Source organism: Achroia grisella, unplaced genomic scaffold, assembly GCF_030625045.1.
Source record: "Achroia grisella isolate CSIRO2021 unplaced genomic scaffold, CSIRO_AGI_Agris_v1 utg856, whole genome shotgun sequence".
Taxonomy (NCBI): Eukaryota; Metazoa; Arthropoda; class Insecta; order Lepidoptera; family Pyralidae; genus Achroia; species Achroia grisella.
Window position 1 is genome coordinate 1791932 of NW_026713045.1, and position 26808 is coordinate 1818739.

General features: G+C 38.8%; 1 protein-coding gene across 1 annotated transcript in view; it reads right to left on the bottom strand.

The window, feature by feature from the left end:
* Positions 1-1230: 1230 nt before the first annotated feature.
* Positions 1231-26808, bottom strand: part of LOC131852719 (fibronectin type-III domain-containing protein 3a-like) — a 59845-nt gene continuing 34267 nt past the window's right edge. The window contains exons 2-8 of the mRNA XM_059203445.1: positions 16301-16540; positions 14812-15008; positions 5086-5284; positions 4520-4719; positions 4162-4322; positions 1767-4032; positions 1231-1591 (exon numbers count right to left, since the gene is read on the bottom strand). Coding sequence (XP_059059428.1) covers positions 1253-1591; positions 1767-4032; positions 4162-4322; positions 4520-4719; positions 5086-5284; positions 14812-15008; positions 16301-16469 — 3531 coding nt within the window. The 5' untranslated portion in view covers positions 16470-16540 and the 3' untranslated portion in view covers positions 1231-1252. The remainder of the gene's footprint in view (positions 1592-1766; positions 4033-4161; positions 4323-4519; positions 4720-5085; positions 5285-14811; positions 15009-16300; positions 16541-26808) is intronic.

Genomic DNA, 26808 nt, shown 5'->3' on the forward strand with positions numbered 1-26808 from the left:
CACAGACGTCGTAGGCATCAAAAGCGTCATGGAACATTTATATAATCAAAGCATTTATATGTAAAATCAGTCTCATTCGCATAAGGAAGTGATCACAGCACACACACTGGAAACTCGTTGCAGAGTGAGGGACCACGCCCCTCGTAACAGAACTTTAATCGTAGAGCACCTTTTATAACTTCTTACACTTAAATCTGAATAAAAACATGTAACAAACCGATTTATATTTTATAAAAAATATGCAGTATGGAAAACATACAGTCGTAGACTAATCAAATATTGGAAGTATACATCAATTATTACTAAAATAAACATTTACTGTTTCTGGTATATATATTAATTAATAATAGAATTTCGACGTTCCAGTACAGCAAATGAAATAACAAGCCACAGGCATAGACTAGATTATGAAAATGTGTGAAGTCAAAAGATATACACATGAAGATAAAATGTAAGACTTGCATTGTAAAATATACATTTAGAAATGGCAACTTCACACTTATGTATAGTTTTATACACTTAGTGAAATTATAACATTCACAGCAGTTCATTGAAATACCGTCCATGGTATGAAAACGCTAGTATGTTAGGCCGTAACACGAGCCCGCATCCAGTTGGCCAATACTATACTTTTAATAATAAGACATTCAACCATAACGGTGTAGTTAGATCTACAAGAGCATCATCCATCAATTTTTTAATAACTAATGTATCAAAAAAGGTACACAAAATAAGATTTCGTTCTACTAACCATTATATGCTGGTAGCACTTTACATACATTCGATATGATTATATATTTATCTACACAATATGTACATATAAATAATTTTCTTTTTGTGAGATTTCTAATGATTTTTGATTACGGTGTCGATAAACGAAACGACAAATCATTTTTGCAAGACTATCTAAGGAGTACAATTACTAAACAGATAATAAAATTTCAAATTGTACACACTCAGCACTCGAAGAATAGTATGAGGATTCGGCGATCATCTAGAACGAATACATAATTCACCCGGGCGGACGAATCGACCGACACTCCACTGGATACATCACATAGCGGCGCGCGCGAAGAAAATTACTCTAATATATGGACACGAGCGAGTCGCATTCTGGGCTGCACGTCGTATTTCTATACACGGAATCGGTAGCGACGTCGCGTCAAGTTCGCGTCGGGCGGGCGTCGGGCGAGCGTCGGGCGGGCGCTCACAGGCGGGCGAGCGCGCGGGGCCGCGCCGCCACCAGCGCGCGTCACGGCCGCGGCTCCATGCAGCGCTGCACCAGCACCGCCACCACCACCGCCAGCAGCACCAGCCCGCCCGCCAGCAGCAGCGCCACCTGCCGCGACGACAGCGCGCGTGCGCCCCCCGCGCCGCCCCGCGCACGCCGCGGCCGCGCCGCCGCCGCGCCCGCGCCCGCCGCGCCGCCCGCGCCCCCCGCGCCCCCCGCGCCCGCCGCCGGCGCCGCCAGCCGCGCGGCCGCCGACCACGCGCTCGCTAGCCCGCCGCGGACCGCCATCACGCGCACCAGGTACTCGGCGCCCGCCTCCAGCTCCTCCAGCTGGAACTGGGTCTCGCCGCCCGAATACACCTGCGGACATAACGCTCGGTCACCGACACGAATACTAATAGGCCGAAATATCGGCAGAGAAACAGAAACAGAAATTATGTACTCTATGCCGATAGCTTAAATTATAACTTGCATCGGAATAAACGAATTCAACTCAGATTGAATCTGTTGTTACTAAATGTTATTGTTAGTGTACCTGCTTAAAGATGGCATCCTTGGCGCGTGCGCACTGTAGCACGTAGTTCGCGCCCTCGATCGCCTCCCAGGCGACGACCATGGCTCGCGAAGCGGACGGCACCGCGGCGGGTGAGGCGGAGGAGGCGGGTGCGGCGGCGGGCGGCACCGCGTGCGCGGGCAATAGCGCGGGCGCGCGGGGCGCGGGCGGCGGGGCGGCGGGCGTGGGCAGCACGCAGGGCGCCGACCAGCCGCCGCGGCCGCCGCGCTCGTCGCTCGCCTGCACCCTGAACGCGTAGCTCGTCGACTCCCGCAGCTTCTTCACCTTGCAGGAGCGCGCCGGTCCGCGGTACACCGCGCGGAATTCCCGCGCCTCCGGCGCGCGCATCTCCACGCAGTACTGCGCGCCCTCGCCGCCGGTCGCGTTCCACTCGAGCTTCATAAAGTTATGCGCGACCTGCGCGCAGCGAATCTGGGGAGGCGCCGGCGGCATCGGTCGCGTCGCAGCCTTGCACTCCTCGGACCAGTCGCCGAGCCCGAGCTCGTTGAAGGCGGCGACGCGAACTCGGTAAACGGTGTTCGGGGCGAGTCCGTCCACGACCCTCTCGGGGGTCGGCCCCTCGGTCTCGTATGCGTCCGTGTCCACCTCGACGCGATATTTTAGTATTTCCGCCCCGTGACCGGCCGGCGTTCGCCAGTACAACCTCAAGCTGTCGGCGGTCGATTCGTGTCGTAGACCGGTCGGAGCCGCGGGAGTCGCCCGCGGCGTGAACACGTCGCGGACCCCCGACCATCCGCCGCGGCCGGCGGAGTTCGTCGCGCACACTCGGAAAAAATATGGGGAGAACGGCGCGAGCTTCGACACGAGGCAGGTCGTATCGCCTCCTCGGTACACCTCGGAAAAAGCGTCGTCGACGTCGGTCGCGCTCATCTCGAGCCGGTAGTCGAGGATCGAGGCTCCGTTGTCTGCGGGCGCGGCCCACTCGAGGCGCGCCGAGCGGGGTCCTTCAACAACAGCGGTGGGCGCGGGCGGAGCGTCGGGCGGCGCGGCCGCCGTGGTGAACTCGAGCGGCGGCGACTGTGGGCCCGCGCCGACACGGTTGGTGGCGGTGACCCAGACGCGGTAGCGGCGGCCGGGCGCCAGCTCGCGCACCACGCACTCGTTGGCGGCGCCGATGTACGCGAGCCGCGCGGCGGCCGCGTCCGCGTCCGCCTCTGCCACCTCGACGCGGTAGTCGGCGAGCGGCACTCCGCCCGAGCAGGCGGGCGCCCGCCACCGCAACGCCAGCAGCGTGGCGCGCGCCGTCGCCGCCGGCTCTGGCGCTCCGCAGGCGCCCGGGCAGGTCGCCTCCGTCGTCACCGTCTCCGTCGCCGACCACTCGCTGTCGCCGGCTTCGTTGGCGCAGCGGACTCGAGCCTTGTACGGAGTGCCCGGCTGCAGTCGGTCGCAGTGCGCCTCTCGATCGGATCCCTGATAGGCGGGTCGGTAGCCCTCTCCGCCGTCGATTTCGAGGGTATAAGACGCGACGGCCGCGCCCCCATCGTCGCCTGGCGGGTCCCACCTAAGTCGGAAGGCGCGCGAGTGTATTTTGCCGCGGGGGGAGGGCCTGCCCGGAGCGGACGGTCGTTCCGGAAGCGTTCGATAGGTGACCTCCGTCGACCAGGGACCTTGGCCGTCGGCGGTCTCGCAGCGAAGTCGAAACCGATAGTCGGTCGCGCGGCACAGTCCGGTACACTCGTAAGATCGCTCGGGGCCCGAGTAGACGGGAAGAAATCCGTGGCCGCGGGCGGCGTCGTCCATCTGCAGGGTGAACTCTTCGTCGGCGCGGCGCTCCCAGGCGAGCGCGAGCGTGCGCGGCGCGGAGGAGCACAGCGCGGGCGGAGCGGGCGCGGGGGGCGGCGACCCCGCGGTCCAGGCGACGGTCTCCTCGCTCCAGTCGCCGCGGCCGCACTCGTTGACGGCGGCGACGCGGAAGCGGTACTGCGTCTGCGGGCGCAGGCCGGCGGCGGTGTGCTGGCGCGTGCGCGGGCGCGCGAGCTCTGCGAACCCGTCGCCGGCGTCGAGCTGCAGCAGGTAGTGCAGCACGCGCGCGCCGCGGTCGGCGGCGGCCTGCCAGCGCAGCTGCAGCGAGGCGCGCGCGCGCTGCGTGACGCGCGGCGCGGGGGGGGCCGCGGGGGGGGCGGCGGGCGCGCGGAACGTGGCCGCCTCGCTCGCCGCGCCCGTCACCTCTCCCGCGCGGATCTGCAGGCACACAGAGTACTCGCAGCCCGGCTTCAGGTCCCGCACCCTGTGGATTGATAGAAAAATATATTACGGAATGATTATACACTAATCCTATCAAGTGATCTATTAAATAATATATCACAAAACATTTGACACAAAAAAATTGTGTATCAAAAATTTATAATTTACTAACCGACACGACAGGGATGGTCCACTATAGATCGCTTTATATCGCTTGACATCACGATCTCCGAGCAATAGGTCATATGTTAACTCCAAGTTAGGAACTGGTACGCCATCCGGATAAGGTGAATTCCATTGCACCAGGGCACTTGTAGGGGTTATCTCGCTCACCTAAAAAAACAATAAAAATTATTTTTTTTTTTACATTTAAAAATTTCTTTTTACTAAATCTTCAGGCTATATCATTTACAAGGTAAAATAAATACTGCATTTCTAACATTCTAGTTGTTTTGGGGCACATATTAAATAACAATTTTTCTCATGTAACTTAAAGTAAAAATGGATATATTAACTTTAAGTGAACATACCTGTGGTTTGCGTATCGTAGACAGCATGTCTAGCACAGCCTGCATATCGTTCTCGTCGTCGTCCTGTACGGACGCGCCGGCCGAGGAGCCTTCGCCCTCGGACCAGGCACCCGAGGAAGCGCCCCCACTGCCGCCACCGCGGCCATTTAACTCCTTGCGAGGTGACAGTGATGGTGTGCTCGCGCCAGAATTCATTTCGACTGATGAGTAAAAGTTTATGTAAATACATTTATTCAGTTTGTAAATCTATTATTTTGTTATATTGTAGCACTATCAGAGCTAATTTTATATGACTTTGTACCAAATATATAACAATTATGTAACATTTTTTTAATAAAGTCAAAACTGTTATTAATGTAAACCGCACTAAAATTGGTTCAGCTATTTCTGAGTTTAGTGGCACATACACAGGAAAGCAGACAATTCTAATAATTATAGTTTTGAGTTCTATTATGTTGATTAAGTTACCCATTAATAGTTTTTCTCATATATCTTCCATGTACATACAAAAAACAGTTATAATTCTATTATATGTTGGTATTTAATTTGGTAATTTGTATACTAACCTACACCATTATTCCTATTAGTTTGTTTACGTTCCAATTTTTGCTTTAACTTCGAGTACTGCCGTTGCGTCCTTTCATCTTTTTGGAAGACCGATGGGGGTGGAGAATGCTGCATGTGGTGTGGAGGCACATGATGGTAGTGAGGTGGGTATCCTGCACCATAGAAGTGTTGAGGACCACCCGCACCATTCGTTGGGCCCTGAAATATTTACAGAGCATTACAATAATGGTATTTTCAATATACAAGACTTAAAAATAGTCATATAGAATGAATAATTCATTATCATCATCTAGGTTATATATAAAGAAAATTAATCCTGATAAGAAATTTTTATTACCATTACTATTATTATAAGGTACCACAATACATTATAAATACCCATGTAAATCCATTTACATTTGTCTTAATTCTTATAAAAAAACTTCCAATGTTTTATTAAACATATACAGTCTTTTTACAAGACTACTTAATACTACAGTTCATTACATATTTCCCACAGATAATATAAAGAAATCAGTCACTTGTGTCTGTCAGCATACAATTGAGTTCCCTTTTACCAGAAAACTAAAGTGATCAAAAATATTATTTCAAAAAAAAAAATGTATAAAGTAAAAATAATTTTATCTTTATTGATCTATGTCTTCATTATAACTATTTAAGTAATATATAAAATTTATTATTATCGGCATGTGACGATGCACAGCATCTGTGAGAGTGCGCCCGTAGTACTTCCCTTCTAATCTACCAATAGTAAGAACTTCCGGTTTTGTTTAGCGACTTCCGGTTCCGTTTAAGAACTTCCGTTTCCGTTTAGCGACTTCCGGTACTAATTATTTGCTGTCTTAGGAGGTGTGTCGACCAACGACCACCAAGCCTCATAGCGTCGTTACTTCCCGAACAGTGAACATCTAATTTTATCTTAGTTTGCTAACGATATAGTTGCAAAATTTATAATTAGTTTAATACTTAAATCTAAAGTGTGATCATGAGTAATAGTGAAGTGAATAACGAAGAAGCTCCGCTACACCGCGCATCGAGCCCGGCCTCAGCTCCGGCATCCGGCAGTGGCGGTACCCGGCGCCGACATACCTGCAGTAGCGACTCTGCTTCCGCTTCATCGGATTCCTCAGACCACCAGGTAAAAAGAAAAAGACAAGGTGAGTCAGATTTTGATATACAGAATCTTATGTACAGAGTTAATGCATTGACAAATATTTTATTGCAAAATTCATGTCTACCGTCTTTTCAAACGGAAGAAATTCAGAATATGCCTAGCAATTGTACAGCGGCACATACAGTGGCGATTAACGCACCGGCCGCGGCGTCCACGGACACTATCCGTGACCCACCATCGAGACCCACCACAATGGTGTCCTCCGATTTTTCTTTACGGCGCCCAACGGCTGCTGTACCAAATGAAACGCGGTTGTTAAATCTTGGCCAAGTTAATACAACCTCTAAAGACCCTAAAGTACCCCGGGCGGACCCCGAGCACTTAAAGCGGTTAGAATTGCTGCAAAAATTCGGTGATCCATCTTGGAAAGAGGTTCGATATACTGACGCCTTGAAAATACATTGTGCCACCCCTGGTTTTGTTGAGTTGGATATAAATGATGAACTGAGACAATTCCAAAAAGGCAAAGACTATTCAGCTAAATCCGAAAAAATTGTAGCTGCTATTTGTAATGGATTGTTGACACAGCGTGATCTATTGAATCAAAGCCTGCAACAACTGGTTGACTGGGCGGCAGCCCCTGATACAACTCTGTCTGCTGGAAATATTTTTGATAAAATTTCAGAATTATTTCAACCTAATTCTAAATTTCATAAAGTAAGCGAAGAAATTATGCAAATAGTTTGCGGTAAGCGGGCAGAATGTATCGAAACTCGCCGGGAGCGTATCCTGGGTGAGCTGCCAAACAAGAACTTACGTGAGGGTCTCCGTAAGATACCTCCAAGTTCTGGGTACCTTTTTAATGAAACTCACCTGCATGCTTACATTGCAAACACAGGTGGGATGGATAAATGGGTTCGACCATGGTTTGACTCGGGAAAAGAGCTCCATAAACCAAATACTAAACCTTGTCATAAGCATAGTAAACCTGGTCCGTCACGTGAGGCTAGTCAGTCCTTTCGTAATCAAGAGCACGCATCAAATTCAAGGAAGAACAAAAACTTTGCCTATCGTCCAGAGCAGAAAAGATCGAAGAAAGTCTATCATCGAAAGGACAGCCTACCCGGCAAAAAGAAATTCGATAAATGACTCGCAACTCACACAACCCAGGTTTTACGGAGGCTGTCTTCGAGCGTATCGGAGGCAGTGGCAGGCGCTTCGGGCTCCGGAGGCCCTTCTCGGAATGATCTCGGGAATGCGTCTACCATTTACCTCCAAACCACTACTTGTCCATCCATTGGCGAAAACCCTAAATCGCTTCAGAACAACCCAGTCTCCAGATATGTCGGATCAGATAAAGATCCTGTTGCAACAAGGTGTCCTGGAAATTCCAGACCAACAGGATCTGGGCCCCAGTTTCTTCTCAACAATGTTCTTGACAAGGAAGAACGATGGGACTCACAGACCTATTTTCAACCTAAAGCGCTTGAACCAGTACATACTACCAAAGCCTTTCAAATTGATTTCACAATTTCTAATACCACAGTTCCTGCAGAAAAACGATTGGATGGTAAAGCTGGACCTTTCATCAGCCTACTTTCATCTACCCATTGCCAAGACCCACCGAAAATTTCTCAGATTAATTTACGGTCAACAGATACTCCAAATGACCTGTCTACCCTTTGGCCTTTCATGCGCCCCGAAAAATTTTGCGGCGCTAACCAACTGGATCGCACAGTATCTTCGGAACCAAGGCATGCGTGTAATTGTCTACTTAGACGATTTTCTTATAGTAAGTCAGTCACGGCTGTTACTCAAAGATCAGGTGAGAGCTGCTATAAAAATTCTAGAACAGCTGGGGTGGACGATAAACTACGAAAAATCAGTAATGATACCTACACAAGTGATAGAGTATCTGGGACTACGGTGGGATACGAACAACAACCTGAAATGCTTACCGGAGAAAAAAGCTGCGAGGATAATCGCAATCGCGACAAAAATAATGCGCAAAGGAGCAATGACACTGAAGGAAGCACAAGTGATAATGGGTACCCTAAACTTTGCAAATTTTGTCATACCCAGGGGCAGACTGCACTCCAGACAGCTTCAGCTATATGCACGGAGTTTGTCGAAAATATCTGCTCCGACCCAATTGATCATCCCAGCACTAGTACAAGAAGAGCTAACATGGTGGATAAAGACGTTAACAGACTGCAAGGTATCCAGCGATCTACATCCAAGGGCAGTACAACACTTCTTGACCACAGACGCTGCGGATTACGGTTGGGGAGCACAAATGGACGATCTAATGGTGTCAGGCAGGTGGACTTCCAATCAAAGGATTTGGCACTGCAATTGCAAAGAAATGTTCGCGATTATAGCAGCAGTAAAACATTTCAGATTCCAACTACACGGAAGTCACCTGATTTTACAATCCGACAACCGTACAGTCGTCTCATACATACGAAAAGAAGGCGGCACACGATCGACAGCATTGCTCAACTTGACATACCAACTCCTGAGTATTGTAGACAAATGGGAAATGACCTTGACAGCGGAGTATCTTCCAGGCAAGTTCAACGATGTTGCGGACAGGCTGTCGCGAGGGAAACAACCAGCCGAATGGCATCTTCAACAGCCAGCTTTGGAAAAAGTTTTTCGTCAGTTCGGAGTGCCGTACATCGACCTGTTTGCCACCAAACAATCTCGAGTTGTAGACAGATATGTCACAAAAGATTGTCGGGACCACTCTGCACTATTCCACAACGCTTTCAGCCGCCCATGGAACTATCAGTTGGCGTGGGTCTTCCCACCACCGAACCTGATACCACGGGTACTAAATCATTTAAATACCTCCCAAGGAGTATTTCTTGTCGTAGCCCCAATGTGGACGAAAGCGTTTTGGTTGCCGGATCTTCGTCGACGAGCATTGAGCAGACCCATGAAAATCACCAACTTATCTCAAGTGCTTATAGATCAGAGCACCGGCCTCCCTCCACCGAGAGTTCAAGACATGACATTGTATGTTTGGAGAATTGGGGGTGGGGCGACATAACAAGTAACTGGTCAGCCGAAGAACTAAGCCTATTGAGATCTAGTTGGAGAGATTCAACATTAAAAACTTACAAACCAGCTTGGAATAGATGGGTTAGGTTTTGTGAGAATAATAATATAAACTTTAAACATCCCGATGCAGTAAATCTAACTAGGTTTTTAGCTTATTTGTGGCTTGAGGAGAGATTAGCATATCAAACTATTTTGTTACATAAATCTGTAGTATTAACATTTGGAAGAACATTAAACAACGAAAATTTAAATTCTAATTTTTTAGTTAAACATATGCTAAAGGCTATCTCTCTTCAAAACCCAAGAACAGAAAAACCCCCCATTTGGGATCCTAGCGATCTGGTTTGCTGGTTACAGGATAACCCGCCAACAAATGTAACGCTATTTGAAGCCTCACGTAGATTAGCTTGTATATTACTGCTAGCCTCGGGACGGCGTGTCCATGACCTAACCTTGTTAAAAGTATCCCCTGACCACTTTACTGACGATATCGATAACATAACCTTGTACCCATCATTTGGATCCAAAACAGATACTGCTTCATACAAACAGTCTGGTTGGCGTTTATCAAAACATAATAACCCCAATGTGTGTCCTATATTTTGGCTTAGGAAGGTTATCGAACTAGGTTCAGAGAGACGTACAATAGAATGCAATAATTCTCTATTTATCAAAATTAGAGGCTCTATGGGATCAGCTTCGCGAACGGTTATAGGTAACTGGGTTAAAACAATATTCAAAGATGCAGGTATATGCGCCTCTCCGGGCAGTGTGCGTTCAGCTGTCGCCTCTCTAAATTGGTATGAAAATTTCCCCGTAGAAAATATACTTAGCCGTGGTAACTGGCGTAGTGAAAATACTTTTGCAAAATACTACCGTAAAGAAATTATTGGTAGGCCTCAATCAAGCGCAAATCTTTCAAGTAATTTTCAACCAGTCTAAAGTATGATTGTTATGATTACTGGTGTATATTATTATTAATATTATAGAATATATAGTGTTAAGTTGGCATTTTATAAGTATGTAATAGTTAAATTTTGTTCTATTATTATGATGTTATTTATATAAATATTGGAATATATCGGATTATATGTTAGACTTATAATTTATCTTGATTATACTATAGCATATGTTATTACGTTATCACATAGCGTCATTTGCTGTCACCAGGAGTTATAAACACGTCTCTCACAGATGCTGTGCATCGTCACATGCCGATAATAGTGCAAGTTTTACATAACAATAAAACTTGTATTATTGAGCAGAGACGATGCACAGCATCCAATTTAGGTCTCCTGGTGAGAGACTGCTATGAGGCTTGGTGGTCGTTGGTCGACACACCTCCTAAGACAGCAAATAATTAGTACCGGAAGTCGCTAAACGGAAACGGAAGTTCTTAAACGGAACTGGAAGTCGCTAAACAAAACCGGAAGTTCTTACTATTGGTAGATTAGAAGGGAAGTATGGGACACAGTCACCTAGATACATCAAAATAATAATTGCATTTAATAATGTCTAGTAAAACAATTTCAATATTGTCTACTAGGCACTGCTGTATCTAAACTATGTCACCCCACCTTACATTTTCCTACTGTTATTTAGTATATAAGATCATTATTTCTATGTACACATTGTCAGTTTATAATCATCAGTAATATACATCGTCTCGACCAGCAACATCATAATATTCACCCGCAACAGTGGTGACCCCGACGTGATCTGCCCGACGTGATCTGGCCGACGTGGTCGAGACGATACCTGGGAAAACGACGAGATCAAACAAGAGATCTCTGTCTGACGGCATCCTGCGCACCACCAACGATTGCACATTTCCACCGGCTTCCCAGAAGCGGGTCTCACCGGCTCGGAAATTCAAGAGGCATAAAAGTCGTTGGCAATACTGCGCAACAAGGATCCTGCCGTGCTACTGACCCCCAGTAAACACAACTGCCTGCTGGATATAATCTCTGGACGAAAAATTGAAACTGGAAAAATAAAGCAAAAATGCTGTCTACAAAAGTACAGCCAACAGTCACCGCCGACGTCATTGCACACCTGTCGTCACTAATTGCGACACTGCGATCAGAAATTGCTGATATACGCGAAAAGCGCTCGCCACACACAAACAGACGCAGCAACTACAGATCTAGGTCAAATTCGCACCTACGGTCATTGCATAGTCAGAAAAATGACTATTATTTATATTATATCATCGCAAATATAAAGAAAAGGCATACAAATGTGACATGCCGCGCTCCTATAGACAACCGTCGGAAAACTAGATTCGATGCAGAATAAGACGGAACGCTGTGCTGTTCATCCGTCTAACCGCCTAGCTATAACCGACTCTAACAGTGGCTATAGAATTTTGGTGGACACCGGAGCAAAAATCTCGATGAATAAAAAACAAGCACAGACCAAAGAGAGCGCTAGCGAAATCAAATTATTCGCCGCAAACAATTAATATGAGCAAATGCGAGTTTTTCACAAATGAGTTAGATTTTCTTGGTTATCATATAACGAGCCAAGGGATGAAACCAACGCAAGAAAAATGGCAAGCAATCGACGAGTGCCCTAAACCCACGACAGTCGAAGATTTACGTCGTTATTTGGGTATAATGAATTTTTATTGTTACTAAAGTGCATAATATCTTAAATTTTACAGTTAACTTTTATAATTTTTTTGTGTGTAATATATTTTTTTTCTCTCAGGGGGGAATATCTATGGGACACAGTCACCTAGATACATCAAAATAATAATTGCATTTAATAATGTCTAGTAAAACAATTTCAATATTGTCTACTAGGCACTGCTGTATCTAAACTATGTCACCCCACCTTACATTTTCCTACTGTTATTTAGTATATAAGATCATTATTTCTATGTACACATTGTCAGTTTATCATCATCTGTACAATACATCGTCTCGACCAGCAACATCTTATTATTCACCCGCAACAGGAAGTACTACGGGCGCACTCTCACAGATGCTGTGCATCGTCTCTGCTCAATAATACAAGTTTTATTGTTATGTAAAACTTGCACTAATGTACTATTAGGCTGAAAATCAGTTTTAAATTACAACATGGAGGTACATGAAGAAAAGGAATGGTGAGATATTTTTTATTGTATCTATTCAAATGGTGACTATTTAAAGTCGAAAGAGTGAAAAAATAACAAATAACGTTTTTTATCTCTATTTATTATTGTAAAATCAGCTTTAAATAGTTTTAGTTAATATATTTTTAATTTAGTTAAGATATTTTTCAAAAAACAAACATGTACAATTTATTTTTTTAAATGGAATTTGACTTTCTGGATTTAGACCACTGTTAAACTACTGTTACTGTACTGTACTACTGTAACTAACTTTAGACCATAGATGAATCACAATTTAGAGATAAACGTCATTTTCTAATAAGGAATACATTGGTGAATGATTTATTACTAGTGCTAAACCAGGTTTATCTTTTTGTAATAAGGCTGATAAAATTTACGACAAAACATAAACTAAAATCATATTTCAATTAAAATATATTTTTAACAACTCATAAATGAAAATAAAAAATGCTGCTGTATAATTTGTAATTAATAGTATTATTTTAGATCTGTATGCATACAAATTACAAATTAAATAGAAATTATACAGCAGCACATTTTCCTATAAACAAATTGATTATGAATGCTAGTATTGTGCAAACTCACAATCACCAGAAAATACAGTGACATGTTGAATTGTTGTATGGTATAGTGATTTAACACACACAAGGTCATTAAAGATTGTTCAAACAGATTTGGTCATTTCATGGTATGTAATGAATGAACTATTTCTACATACTGACATGTTATATAGATAATATTAGTAACAGGTAACAACATATGGCAGAAGATAAATATTTTGGATTTATGTTATATGATTTTAAATATCTATATAATAATGTATCTGATAGATACAACATTTTATAGATATGTTTAAAAATATGATTTTATAAAAAAGAGATTATTATTTCCGACAATCACAATTTCTAATGTTATTGATAATAAATATCCTTATCTTGTTAAATATTTGTAAATAATAAATAAAATTAAATATACATACAAGCCTACTGACCTTAGATGTTGGTTTTTGATCATCTTTTTTACTGTCATTAGGATCACTCATATTTTTTTAATATGAATAAATAGAAATAAACGAAAAGCAGCTCGAATAGCCGCGAATTGTGGACGTCACTGCCACGTACAGCCAACTCTTTGGACCGCTGATAAGGCTTACTACAATCGCGGTCGTTATAACATTGCTATGATTAGATTAACGCTGAATACCACTGAAATACTTCTGTAGAACTACACACACAACACAGTCGGTTTATAGTTTCGCTTGCGCACGAAATATAGGTAAACATATATTGTAGACATTCAAATGAAATATGAGAAATAGTCATTAATAATAATACAATACAAACGACTGTTTAAACAGACACTGCATTTAGGCTAAACGATTTATAGCGTCATCGTTTTAAAGATGACAATTCAAAATTTAATAGCCCGAAGTCAATTTATTTACAATTTAGACTTTCCAAGCACTGTATTATTTATATTAAAATATAATTACCGGTTATTAGACGGATATATAAATAAATCTAAATACAACACAAGTCAGAATATTGACAGATCAAAACAAAACAAAAACACAGTCCATTATGACTACCGTGAAACCAGAAGAATTTGCCTTATTCTGTGAATGGAACTAAATTCGAAATTTTGAATCTGTGTAACAACTTGTACTAACTGTATAAAAGCATATTTGCCGCCTTAGTTTTAAGTGACACAGTTTGCATATAACGATGAAACCTTCAAAATGAGGATAATGCAAACTATTGTTTGCAAATATTAATATGTGGTACTAAAAAACAATGGTATCACTATCACAGTTTCATACATAAATTATTTTATTCATAGTGACGCAAGGACATGATTGTAGCTAACAAATGTCAACTGTCGATGTCAATCAAAAGTCAAAACACAATTTAGCATGACAGCACTAACGTCATACATTTTTTCTCTCGTATGGCATTCAGGCTCATTCACCTTAATTTTATGGTTTACTACTACTAAATGTTACCCACGACTTCGTTTGCACAATGCAATACCACCTCCTCCCAAATTATAGATTAAAATTTTAGAAATATCAGTTGTACTAGTACTACTACTAGTCACTACTAGCTGTTCTGCACTATACGGGGTTGACTCTGTGAGAGATCTCTTTTATAGATAAGTCCACTTCCAGATCAAATTCCAAACATTAAGTATTATAACGACAATTCCCTGTTTTTCAGTATAAAAGTCACATGGAAAACATCGTTTTAAATTTAACGCGATCATTATTTTTTACAATTAGGAAAAAACACAGAATCTTACCATGTCTTACTTGTTAGTATTAGTTAAAATACTGCTGAAACATCAGAAGCTTAAAAAATTGTAATAATCCGTGTTTTTTCCTAATTGTACGTATAAAACATGTGGATTAAACAAAGCAGAACTTACATAATGATGCGGGGGCTGGTGATGTGGCGGTGGCTGGTGATGCGGTGGTTGGTGGTGTGGCGGCTGGTGGTGCGGCCCGTGGTGGGGGTGGGCCTGCGGGTGCGGGTGTGGCACCAAGTAGTGCCGCAAGCTCTCGTCCATCACTTGCGGCATCAGCTGCGGCATCATTGTCGCTGACGTCACCACTGGCATGCCAGCTGTAATCATTTGTAAATAGTATTTTATTTCATATATAACAAACATACAGACAGGTAGACACTTTCGCATTATTGTAGACGAGATAGTTTGTATGGAGGCCTAAATGACAGCCGGTTAAGCGTAATAAAACGCTAAATAAAAAGCATATTAAAATTAGCTATGTAATTGTAAAACATTTTTTTAATTTTAGATCGACATTAATAGTACCTATAATAATTATTTATAATATTTTAGAAATAAATTATAATGTACTGAGTGCAAAAGTGGTTACGGTAAATTAGACAACCCATAAGATCCTGTAGATCAGAAAGACGATGTCCATAATATACCTCCGACTGGCTAAGTTATAGAAACAGGCCAATGTAAAGCGACTAGTTATTGATATTTTTATGACATGAAATTGGTTTTTGTGTGATTATCTCCACTTTTGTGGCTGGCGGCGCGCTGCTCATGACGGAAACATGCCGCATAGTTTTTAGGTAAACTACCTATTATGGCCTGTTCGCTCGAAAGTCGAGTGACTACACAATACAACCGCAAGCTCTTGAGCAACGCCACACTTAAACATCTCAAGCCTTGAATCTCATTGTTTCGACGGATGAAAGGGTTACTCTCAGGTATAATTCGTTCATAATTCTGACACGATTCGTAATTAATGCGGTTGTACGAACTCATTTTTTGTTGTAATTATGGATTGCAAATTTTCACTAGGTACTGAATATTGCACACTAATATTAACACTAATTGATGCATTAATTATTGTAAAGTACGTGCAATTAAATAGTCAATCAACAAAAAATTTTAGTATATAGAAAGACACATAGTTACACATACATTATAATCCATTTACATTTATAGTGGAGTTATCTCCTATTATGATGTACTGTCGATTCCTATTATAATGATCTGAATCCAAACAATAAGGACACACTTAGGAGAAATTAAAAGATACGTACAAAATGCACAAAGAATATTGTAAACGAGGTAAGTTAAACTAAAATGTCATAATCAGGTCATGTGCAGTCTAAGACAATAAGAAAACAAGTCTCCTGAAAGAGTATATTGCAGAAGCGGAGTGTCTATTTCAACCGCCAAGCAGCTTCTTTTGTAAGATGTGTTTCGTTTGAAGAATGGAAAAGACTGTCCCTAAGCTATTCCAATTATATAAATAAAATAAGATGAGAAAACCACAGTGTAAGGATAGAGTTAATTGACACTCGCTTCTATCGCAAAGGGGATGGTCTATACTGATCATTTATTTTTCATCACTTATAGTGAGAGAGTAACTGACCGTATTCGGTGTGAACAGTGCACATGTGCGGATGTTGTGGGTGTTGTTGCGGATGCTGGCAAATCTCCTGCGGCACGTAGTAGGACTCCGGAGGGTAGTACTCGCCGTAATAGCTGTCAGCGGGGCCGCCGCTACCCCCGCCCCCCTCCGCGACGCCCACGCCCACCATTGCGGAGTCTAGCAGCGCATCGCACGCAGGTGCATGCGCCGCATCCGCTGCCAACACGCCGAGCAGTCAGCCTGCAACAACACAAAACGATTCCTTAGATACTTGGATCTGACAACACCAACAGTTCATACGCTTCAGCTCTAAATAATATTATACCTGAACTATACACACAGAGCCATCTAGGCCCAAGTAAAGCAGAGCTTGTGTTATGGATAACTGATATAAATACTTAGATATACATAGAAAACACGCAGACCAATACCAACAATGATACTCATGAAGGAATGTAGTTAGTAATGTGGACTGTTAACCCCATTGCTAGCAATGTATCGTATCAGGTTGACCTCCACGCGGTTTCCCCTGGCAACCATTTTGACAAATTCTTAATAAAATTGCTAAGATGAGCTATGTGATATTATTTCATGCTCATTTTATTATCCTCTATTGGTGTCATTCCATTATCATCCATAAAAAAACCATACTGACTGCGTGCGAGGAACCCGCGACTATCGAAAGTAAGGCGACATGCAAAACTGCTAGACCACCGAGGCCGTGAAATAAGGAATCAGACAATGAAAATTAGAAGATGATTAAAATCCGCGACGATTGATAGACAAAATGATAGACTATACTTTCAAGGTTATCCGTCGTGGAGGGCGTTTATAATGGAGTGTGATGCCCAGATTGCTAGGAATGTCACTTTAACAAAACGTAATTTTATGCTCATCCCATCATCCGCTTGTGGTGCCCGGCGCCGCTATACCGTTAGCGCATTCCAACAACAGTTGTTACCTACCTAAAGCAATTATCTTATCTGTGATCTTAAGTAAATATTGTCTTATAAGTTTGTTTCAACAAAACTTAAAAACGTTTTAAAACTGTACAATCAATCAGCCCAAATTAAAAGCTTACAGAGGAAAATGTAATCCAATTTACATTAACAGGATAACAATGCCTACTAAAGGAAATTATTTAAATAAGTAGGTAAAACAAATATGTAATAATTTATAATTAACGGCACAATTAATTAATAATATACATATTACATATATGTATATTAATAATTAATTGTGCCGTTAATTAAAAAATATATATTGTTAAATCACCAACGTTTAATGTTCATTCATTATATATTTACGAGTTCGTCACTCGTAAACATGATTCATTGTACATTTTATGAAAGGAAAATAATCCGTTGAATACACTATCTAAATATGTTTATATACTGATATCATTTACAAGTCGTTGGTATCTATACAATAAAACAATTTCACTACTAAATTATGTAAACAACAGGAAGTTTATACAATTAATGAAGTATTTAGGACTATTGTAATAATAATTTTTATTCATAAATATGCAGTCAATTCAATACATATTAGAAACTATTAGTCGCAAAGATTGTTTCATTATTTAACTAGCAGTTACGAGCGACATCCTACACGTGGAATTTCATTTTTTTTTATAAAATAAATGAAATAAAAGTAGCCTAAAGGGCTTCTTATAACATGAGCTATCTACGACGGAAATACCGACAAAATAGGTCCGATCGTTTCAGAAATTACCACGATCAATCAAAACATACGCACAGACAGGTATTTTTTTTATATTAATTATTTAATAATATAAAATAATAATTGCATAAATGTGCTAAATTTCCTTATCTACACATATATTACCAGTGTACATTATAAATACATATTTTGTGGTGGCAATTTTCATAATGAGCATTTATGAAAGTTGACACCACAAAATATTTTTGGTTGCACATACATATTTCGTAATTATATTAATATATATAGGTACACATATTAAATTTCGATGATCATAGACTATGAAATATTATACACAATTGCAAAAAGGCTGAACTTGATGATGCATCGAAACGAATGCCACCCAGATGGATATCATTTGACAACTTTTTAATTGATTTGATTTCGATGAGTATTTTCTTTAAGGGTACACCATGCTACTGTAATGCCACGTCAATTTGAAATTATGTACACTTCTCAGGAAAAAATCAACAGAATTGAGTAGTAGATGAAAAGTTGTTGTCTCTATATTTTAATAATTATTATCATAGAAGCTAAATTTTTAATACATGCTGTTTATTATTACTCTCATTATTACCTGTATTACTATTTAAAAATGTTGTGAGAATATAGTCTATAACAAACATAATTTATATCTAAATGCACGCCTTTGTGGCAAAATATAGAGTGAATTTCATACATCAACTGATTTGAAAACATGCAATAAAAGAAACTTCGAATTTTGACTTCTATATCTACTTTTTAAACAATTGTGTTTATTACAAACTGCGTGCCTTTTAATGCATCGTCAAGGCTTAACGTTTTCAATTTTAATTTGAGACTTCCCCCGTATATTAATTCACTAACCATGCACATAAGTACGTATGTAAATGTATAAGATAAGTGATAAGCGGACTACGATACGGGCATAGACAAACTTTTCATGATCCATCAGTTCTGGCCTAGTAACTGCGTAAAATGGAATTCCATTCATTGACAATTTGAAAGAGATTAAATTTACAGGATAATGTTTTTTGTCTATCTCCATCGTAAATTCTTAAGATGAAACGTTAATTATGCGCAAAGGCATTAATTGCACTTCCTACTTAAAAAAATATTCACTTACATGTTACTTTACGAATATTTTAAACACGAAAGTTTGTGAGTATGAATGTATTAATGGATATTTGTTACTCTTTCACGCAAAAACTACTGAATGGATTTTGATGAAACTTTACTGTAATATAGCTTATATATTAGAATAACACAGGCTATAATTTTAAAATGATATTATGTAAATTGGGTGTAATATAATAAATGTCAAGTAAATATGATACAGATGAAGGTGTGGGTCAGCTAGTTTCAGAAATAAAGGTGACAAGAAGTAAAGCCGGGATCCGATAACGGTAAGTCTGTAGCATTTAGCGATAAATCACTATAATTTAAAAGGTTTAAAACCAGGTTTGACAACGCAATACATGTGAAGTTCAATTCAAATCACGAACAGCATTCTTTAAACACCGCCGGGCATTGAGTCTAAACATCCACGTAGAGTAGCGTTCTCAAGATCCAAGACAATCATTCATCGCTCTCGATCACGTTCAATTGGATAATCGCTGAGGTTGCGTGGCGTTTGCTGTTAACGCCGGATTCTACGCGTTGTTATGTAAATAGGGACCGCGGCCGGCAGGGTCACGGCCGACCGTGCTCCGCAACCTCAACCCTCGACACAGTATACATAACGATCCAAATATTAAAACCGCGGCCCGCCATATCTGCGTAGTACTCCAGCGGAAGTGCCTCATAAGTACTTTACGGGCATTATTTAGCTCAGTGTATGGGTCGGAGCTGTAATAAGATCAAGGGTCAGTTGCTTTTGGCTTGTGCCGTCCTCGCCATGTAGTTACGTGTACTAATACAGACAAGACTCGTTTTATAATACAAAAGAGAATATGTAAGTGTGTATCTAATAATAGTTAGGTACAAATACTCCAGATAATAGTTATCTAGTTACTTGTCCGATTATAACATATACTACCTTAAAATACCATACATTTGCAAGCAACAATAAACTATTTGGGTATGTATATTATGAAAGAGAATAATAACATGGAATAAAATTCTATACCAAGCCGGCGCGATAATGCTAATCCCTCCTCTTAAGCGGGGACAAACCTGCCCTCTGTTGTAGAACGTTCATGAGTTGATATGATTAGATACAATGATTTCTATTTTACGTCACCTAATAATAATATTTTTTTCATTCTTATATTCTATTTCTAGCTTCGTGACAAGAAATTTGTACTTTCAACGTTAAATACGCATGTAACTAAGTTGACTTCAAAGAAAAGGATGTAAGATACCGAGAGTCGGTGTTTGTTTGATTACTCGGTTGGCGGAGGCACTTCCGTGCCTCCGGACGCGTCCTTCTTTTAATTGTTGAACGAAGCTGCAGTCACTAATGAATGCAATCGGGTACATACGTATGAAAATAATGAATACTTATAATATTTTTTTCTATTAACTTATATCCACGCAAAAACTAGCGGAGAAGTTCAGGGATTACGCTAAGTTATTTATACATTCTCAGTCCCAAATGTGTCTAATGTGTATGTGTCTACATTAGTACCTAAATATGTCCATATCCGCTGGCTACAATTAGTTTGGCGTTAGGTCATAGCCAATTTAGAAATATGTTTTTATGATTTTCCTATCAGTGAATTGGCAATTGAAACGAAACATAATCTCGCCGCTGACGCACGTGCACTCACGTTTACCATCGATCCAACAATTATACGATAAAAACCAGCTTTGGTCTTTGCCAATAAAGTACGTATGTTTCTTTAAACATACGTACTTTATGGGCTGTTTTTCCTCCTCGTCGTGCTTAAATGTGACAAAACAAACAGCCTTTAGCGACTGGTATAGAGCTGTGTTCAAATCCGAAGCGTTAATGACATCTATCAACACATAAAACGGATCAATAAATATAAATTTTGTAACACACCTACTACAAATTTATTTATTGGGCACCCATTTTATATCTTGTTTTATATGTCACTGGAAATTGGGTATAAACAGACAGTAACAAAAGCTGCCTACCCATTGTGTATTGTAAATTCAGGTTTACGCCTTCAATATGCCTGAGACAGGTCCAGAATTCATGTGGGTATCTACTTGCCTACCTGAATATTGCTCCTGTATTTTAATGCTATTATATAAGAGTATACTATAATAGTGACATCATCTAAATCTATGTATTTTATTACTCAAAAGAATCAAACCCTAAAATTATGAACAAATGAACTAAAATCTTATTGTTATAGCCTAGCAACTGTGTCAGATCTGTCTGTCGGGATTTCCAAATATCGAGTGAAGTGTATAAAAGGAAGAGCTCAACCGAACGAACGTGTCTCGTTCGAGACGTTCTGAGAATTAATTTACATAGCAAATGTGCGGACGGTAGCGAGAACTCGCATTTTGCCATCATAGGTATATTGTACGAATACATATTACAATAATTATATAGCAGACTTCATTCACCTATACTACTGACATCTTGAGAGAGAACCTCAAATGAAAAATACTAGAAAACTTAGACTTTTTGTTAAAAACAAATAATGTTATTTTTTGTTTGTCTGAAATAATGTTATTTCAGATATAAATTTTTAGAAAAGCGGAATAATTTATAATTAAAATATTGTGTATTTTAAAATTAAATTTAAATTTAGAAAAACTTTTGATATTAACGAGCAAACTTCATCAAATTACAAATTACAATTAATTAAGTAAGTAGTTAATTACAGGTAGTTAAGATAATTAGATTAGAAACAATGCCCGCATTGTGTGATTAGAAAGGATCCAGACTAATGACCTTTCAATTTTCTCCTTTTTATTACTCTACTGTCTGATTGATCTATGAAACTAAGTATTTACGTACTCAATTCCATAGATGTAAGTACATGTGTAATAATCGGAAATAAAAAATTGAATTTCCATCTAACTCCAGTTTTTAGGAGCCATTGTTCAGGTTATTTTTTTTTTAATTTAATAAGGAATAATATTAGAGTCAGGAACTGAACCTGCACACAAAAAATATTTTAAACTGTTGGGCGCAGGTCTGTGAAGGACACCCACACAATCTGCGGTGACACCTACGTGCTGACGCGTTAGATACTACTAAGCTTTCCTGAATAAAATAATATATCTGTGAACCTACGTCATACACCTACCCGAAAGAAAACTAAATGTATGGCCTACATAATGAAATTATAGATTAACATATAAAAGGCCGTTTTTACAGATCCAACAATAATACAAAGGCAATATTCATGTCTGTTGTCTCTATGAAAATATTTGTAATTACATAGAAGGAAACAATTAAAGATATGTAACATTTATACGTTTAAATAATATGTTATTAAACGCTCATATGGAAGATATACGAAAAAAACTATTACAATAGAACCTAGAGGAATGAGTATTAGTATCTTTGTCCTTTGTCTAGACGTTTGAGAGCGCGGTTTTAAATAATGTATTGAGAAAAGTTACGTCTAAAATGATTTGTCGTTATAGACCAATTTGGATACAACGAAGTATTTTACTATTATCTATGGGTACGAAGTCGCGGATTTAGCTATTAAATTTTTTTCTTAGAACCCTAAATAGCACAATGTAGGAACGATTGTTTACTCAACAACAATATTCTTTTTTACTATCTAATACCTATAGAGAATTATAGTTAGCCTTTTAATTAGAATAGAACACAGTATAAATTATATTATCTTTTATTAAAGATACAAATAATTACCTCGAAAATATCGAAAGATTGGGTGAATCGAGAGATGTTTCGGTCGTTTTGCCTTTTTTTCTATCCTTTGACTAGTGGATAGATTTCAATGAAAATATTAATTTAGATAGTCCTTTTATATGGGACGTGGACTGAAACTGACTATACTGAAACGGTTGTCTCAATTGATCTAATGATCTAGATTATTGGTGTCATTATAACCACATGATACATATCACGGAACTATTATTCCACTATGATATCACGCCGCGCATTATCTATTGAATGGCCCTTGAAAAATAACATGATGATGATGAAGGGTCATAATGCTTATTGACAATCACAATAGAATAAGCGTGTATGTTTTCTTTTATTTTGGGTCATAAGTTCATACATAACTTATAAATATACATAACTTTATAAATGTAGATTTTTGATAGTTGTCACAGACAATCTTTGACGATAATGGGTGTATAACGCCATGCAAACATGACCCTTCTTTTCTTTACTTATCTAAGTATTTTTTCTTTATTTTAGACATGATATGAATTTTACTTTAAATAACTTATTACCTACTTTTAATGAAACCTATATCCTTTTTAAGATTTTTTTGTAGTGATCTCTATCTGGCATATTATCTGAACTTAATCTCTGTAGATATAGGCGAATTTTTGACAAGGAAAGAAGAGATGGCAAGAGGAGTGTGGGCATTCAATTAATATTTTGTATAATTGTGTAAAAGGACGATATTTTATACATAGAACTCTACTTATATCATATGGTTTAAATAACATAATGGTTATAAATAATTACTAAAATAATTGTAGTAATATTTGTAAACATTAACAATTATATGAGAGAAAAAAATATATACCTATTTCTAAATAGCATAATCTATAACAAAACGTAAAATAAATAAACACTACAAAACTACAAGATCTCCAAAAAATACTATTATAGCTATGTATGCCGATATATGCATTACACTTGAACTGGATAGACTATTTCTGGATCGGAGCCAATATGGAACATTATGTTTTTTGTATCTTCAACGTTAGTTATGTGATGTAAATACTACAAACAGCGCCACAGATATATAATATATATATACAGTTCAACAGTTATAGTTGTGTTATACCAAACATGAAATAAATAAAATTTATTTATAAAGACAACACTGCTCGATGGACAGGACATGTCCGTCAGCAAATGTTGACAAACGAGCTATGTAATATGCTGTTGTACTTCCATACATAATAAATTAAATCTAAGTTTTCAATATTGCTTTGAAAATTGACAAGTTGCACATTTTCAATAACATAATATTTCTTGTTGAGGTCAATTTTGTGAATTATTTAAAATATAAATCACTATATGCTTTTTTCATTCACTTTCAAATCTTGTGTTTCTGTCTTGTCTTCATTAGCTAACTAGAGACTCAATACGTATCCGTTCATCTGTATTTATATATTGAAATATTTTTGCACTTGTAATTATAGTTTGACTAGACATATCCTATATATTTTTAGATCTACTTCTGTGTTCATGCATATTGGCATCAACCTAATTTAAAAGGTACAAATTTAAACAAATGGCTTTTATATTAACCATGGCAACATTAGACGACGTGTAAAATCTAGATTCAAATCGGTCACGTCTCATCTCTACATTCGGGTGAACAGCCTCGCCAGACGACAAAAATTATCACTTGGCACTTTACAGCGCCGCTTTGTACTTTGTTGCGATGAGAATATGTGGACAGTACATAAAATGTGAACTTTATAGTAGGTGTGTTCATATTCATTACTTTGAAATATAAAATTTAATATATTCGCATGTTGTATGTACATAAATGCTGTTATTAAAATAGGGATAGAAACTTCAACTAAATACAAGTTCAACTAAACTTAAAATATAGTAAATAGTTTATATCCTCATCCGTATCAAAGTCTAATTAATATTCATCTCTATTCAATGCGTAGTATTCTATTACTGGTCCCAATGATAATAATGTGATAACACAGCAAATAATAAGTATTTAATTATATTAAACTAACCGGTTATTGAATGGATTGTGAAACGCAATAAATCATAGAGTATTATTATTCTTCAAATGGTTAATAAAATTATATAAATATACTATAATGTTACAACCATTATATTATATTACCTTCCTACTACAATATAATTTCTATTATACACCATACGACGTAATATTTGTAGGTATACGTAATAAAATGTATGCAATTTTGTATTATCATCCAATAATCGACGTGGAATAGTTTTGCATTTAATATTCCAGCATTCTTGGGCTGATGCTATTTCATATATTCATAAACACGCTCATGTACAGATATACCTACCCAAATACTTAAAATGCTTATTAACAGTAGGTAACCAATAAATACAAAGTATTTGTTGCAACATCGAATATAAACAACACATTATAATAAGCTAGATAAATGTACATATTGTATTGATAACAGTCGCAAATAAGTAGTGCATAACTATATTAAATCAAAGTTATTAAATAGGTAGAGTTCTGAGAATCGTCCAATGTTCGATTAAAGGTCTAATGTCGAATCAAAGACCAGACAAAACAATCTTAAGTGAAATTGTCTTCACTCATATAATACAAGGATTAAAGACAAAAGAAACAATACTTTCAGTTACGTTATTGAATTCAAAATGTTTGTAAAACTTCTATCAATATTAAACTAATACAAATAGGGATAACAAGTAACAAGTGCTCCATACACTAAATCGCAGGCTTGGGAAAAGAAAAAATGTTAAGCATAAAGTGTTATTTTTTCCACTCTTTAATTATGGGCTTAATTATACCGATATCAATGTTGTTTACGATATTCACATTGTAAACAACTACAATTATGCGAATAAAGAAACATTACATATTATTAATTTGTATTTTATGAGATGCACACATGTATGTTAGGTTATCTATAATGGCACAGATAGAGGAATGTGCAATGACACATATTTAAATAACATATTATGTTATTATTTACTTAATTATGTAGGAGTCTCCACATAATAGGTATATTTATACTTAATTATGTATTATTCTCCACATAATACATAAAATAAATTAGATAAATATTCACTCTAACACGAAGATAATACAAACAACTAATCGCTTATTTTCAACATAATTTTAATTTGACATATTTTACTGCTTTACAAATAGTTTAGTATACATGTAGTTTTTATATTATAAAAAAAAATTAATATTATTAAAAAAATATTACGCGTGACTAGACAAATGAGACATTTGTCTAGTCACGCGTAATAATTTTTTTGTCTATGTACATTTTCCACAAGAGTAAGAAAAACATTTATTTGACTGACTTACTTATGACACAAAAAATTTTTTTCTTAATCAATGTTGAAAACTTGATCTAAATTATTGTTATAATGTCAGATCAGTTGTAAAGGCATGAAATCTGATAAAAAATTAATGGCTCTCAAAGCGCGAAGTCAATTTTATACCATTGTCATGAGATTTTTCCTGAATAGTTTCCTACATCTATTTTATACATATGCTATAAAATACTGTCCCTATCCTGCTACCTTTGATATATTTTGAAATTATTTCTCTCATAACATTTATTAGTATCTATGTGCAATTATAAAAACAAAAAACGTCTCCATAATACCATTTTATAGGTATTTTACAGGAGTGTTACAAAAGCCCATTGCGGTCATCACAAAACAAAACGGACTTACAACCGTGTCAGTCATTTCAAGTCTGCTTAATCATGAAGGGTCATGGCCTTTTTCTTGTTTTATCTATAAAAATGTTAAGCACTCTATTATAAACATACACCGATAATAGTTTATCAATGATAATAATAAAAATAATGTCAATATTAGGTAGGTATCTCTAAATGTGACAAACGTTATCGTTTTCATTTTAGATATAGTTGCAAAGTAAGTAAGACTAGCTAGAGTAGAGAGGTCGTACGTCGACCTCCGAATAGTTGGTTGGCTGGAGTATCAT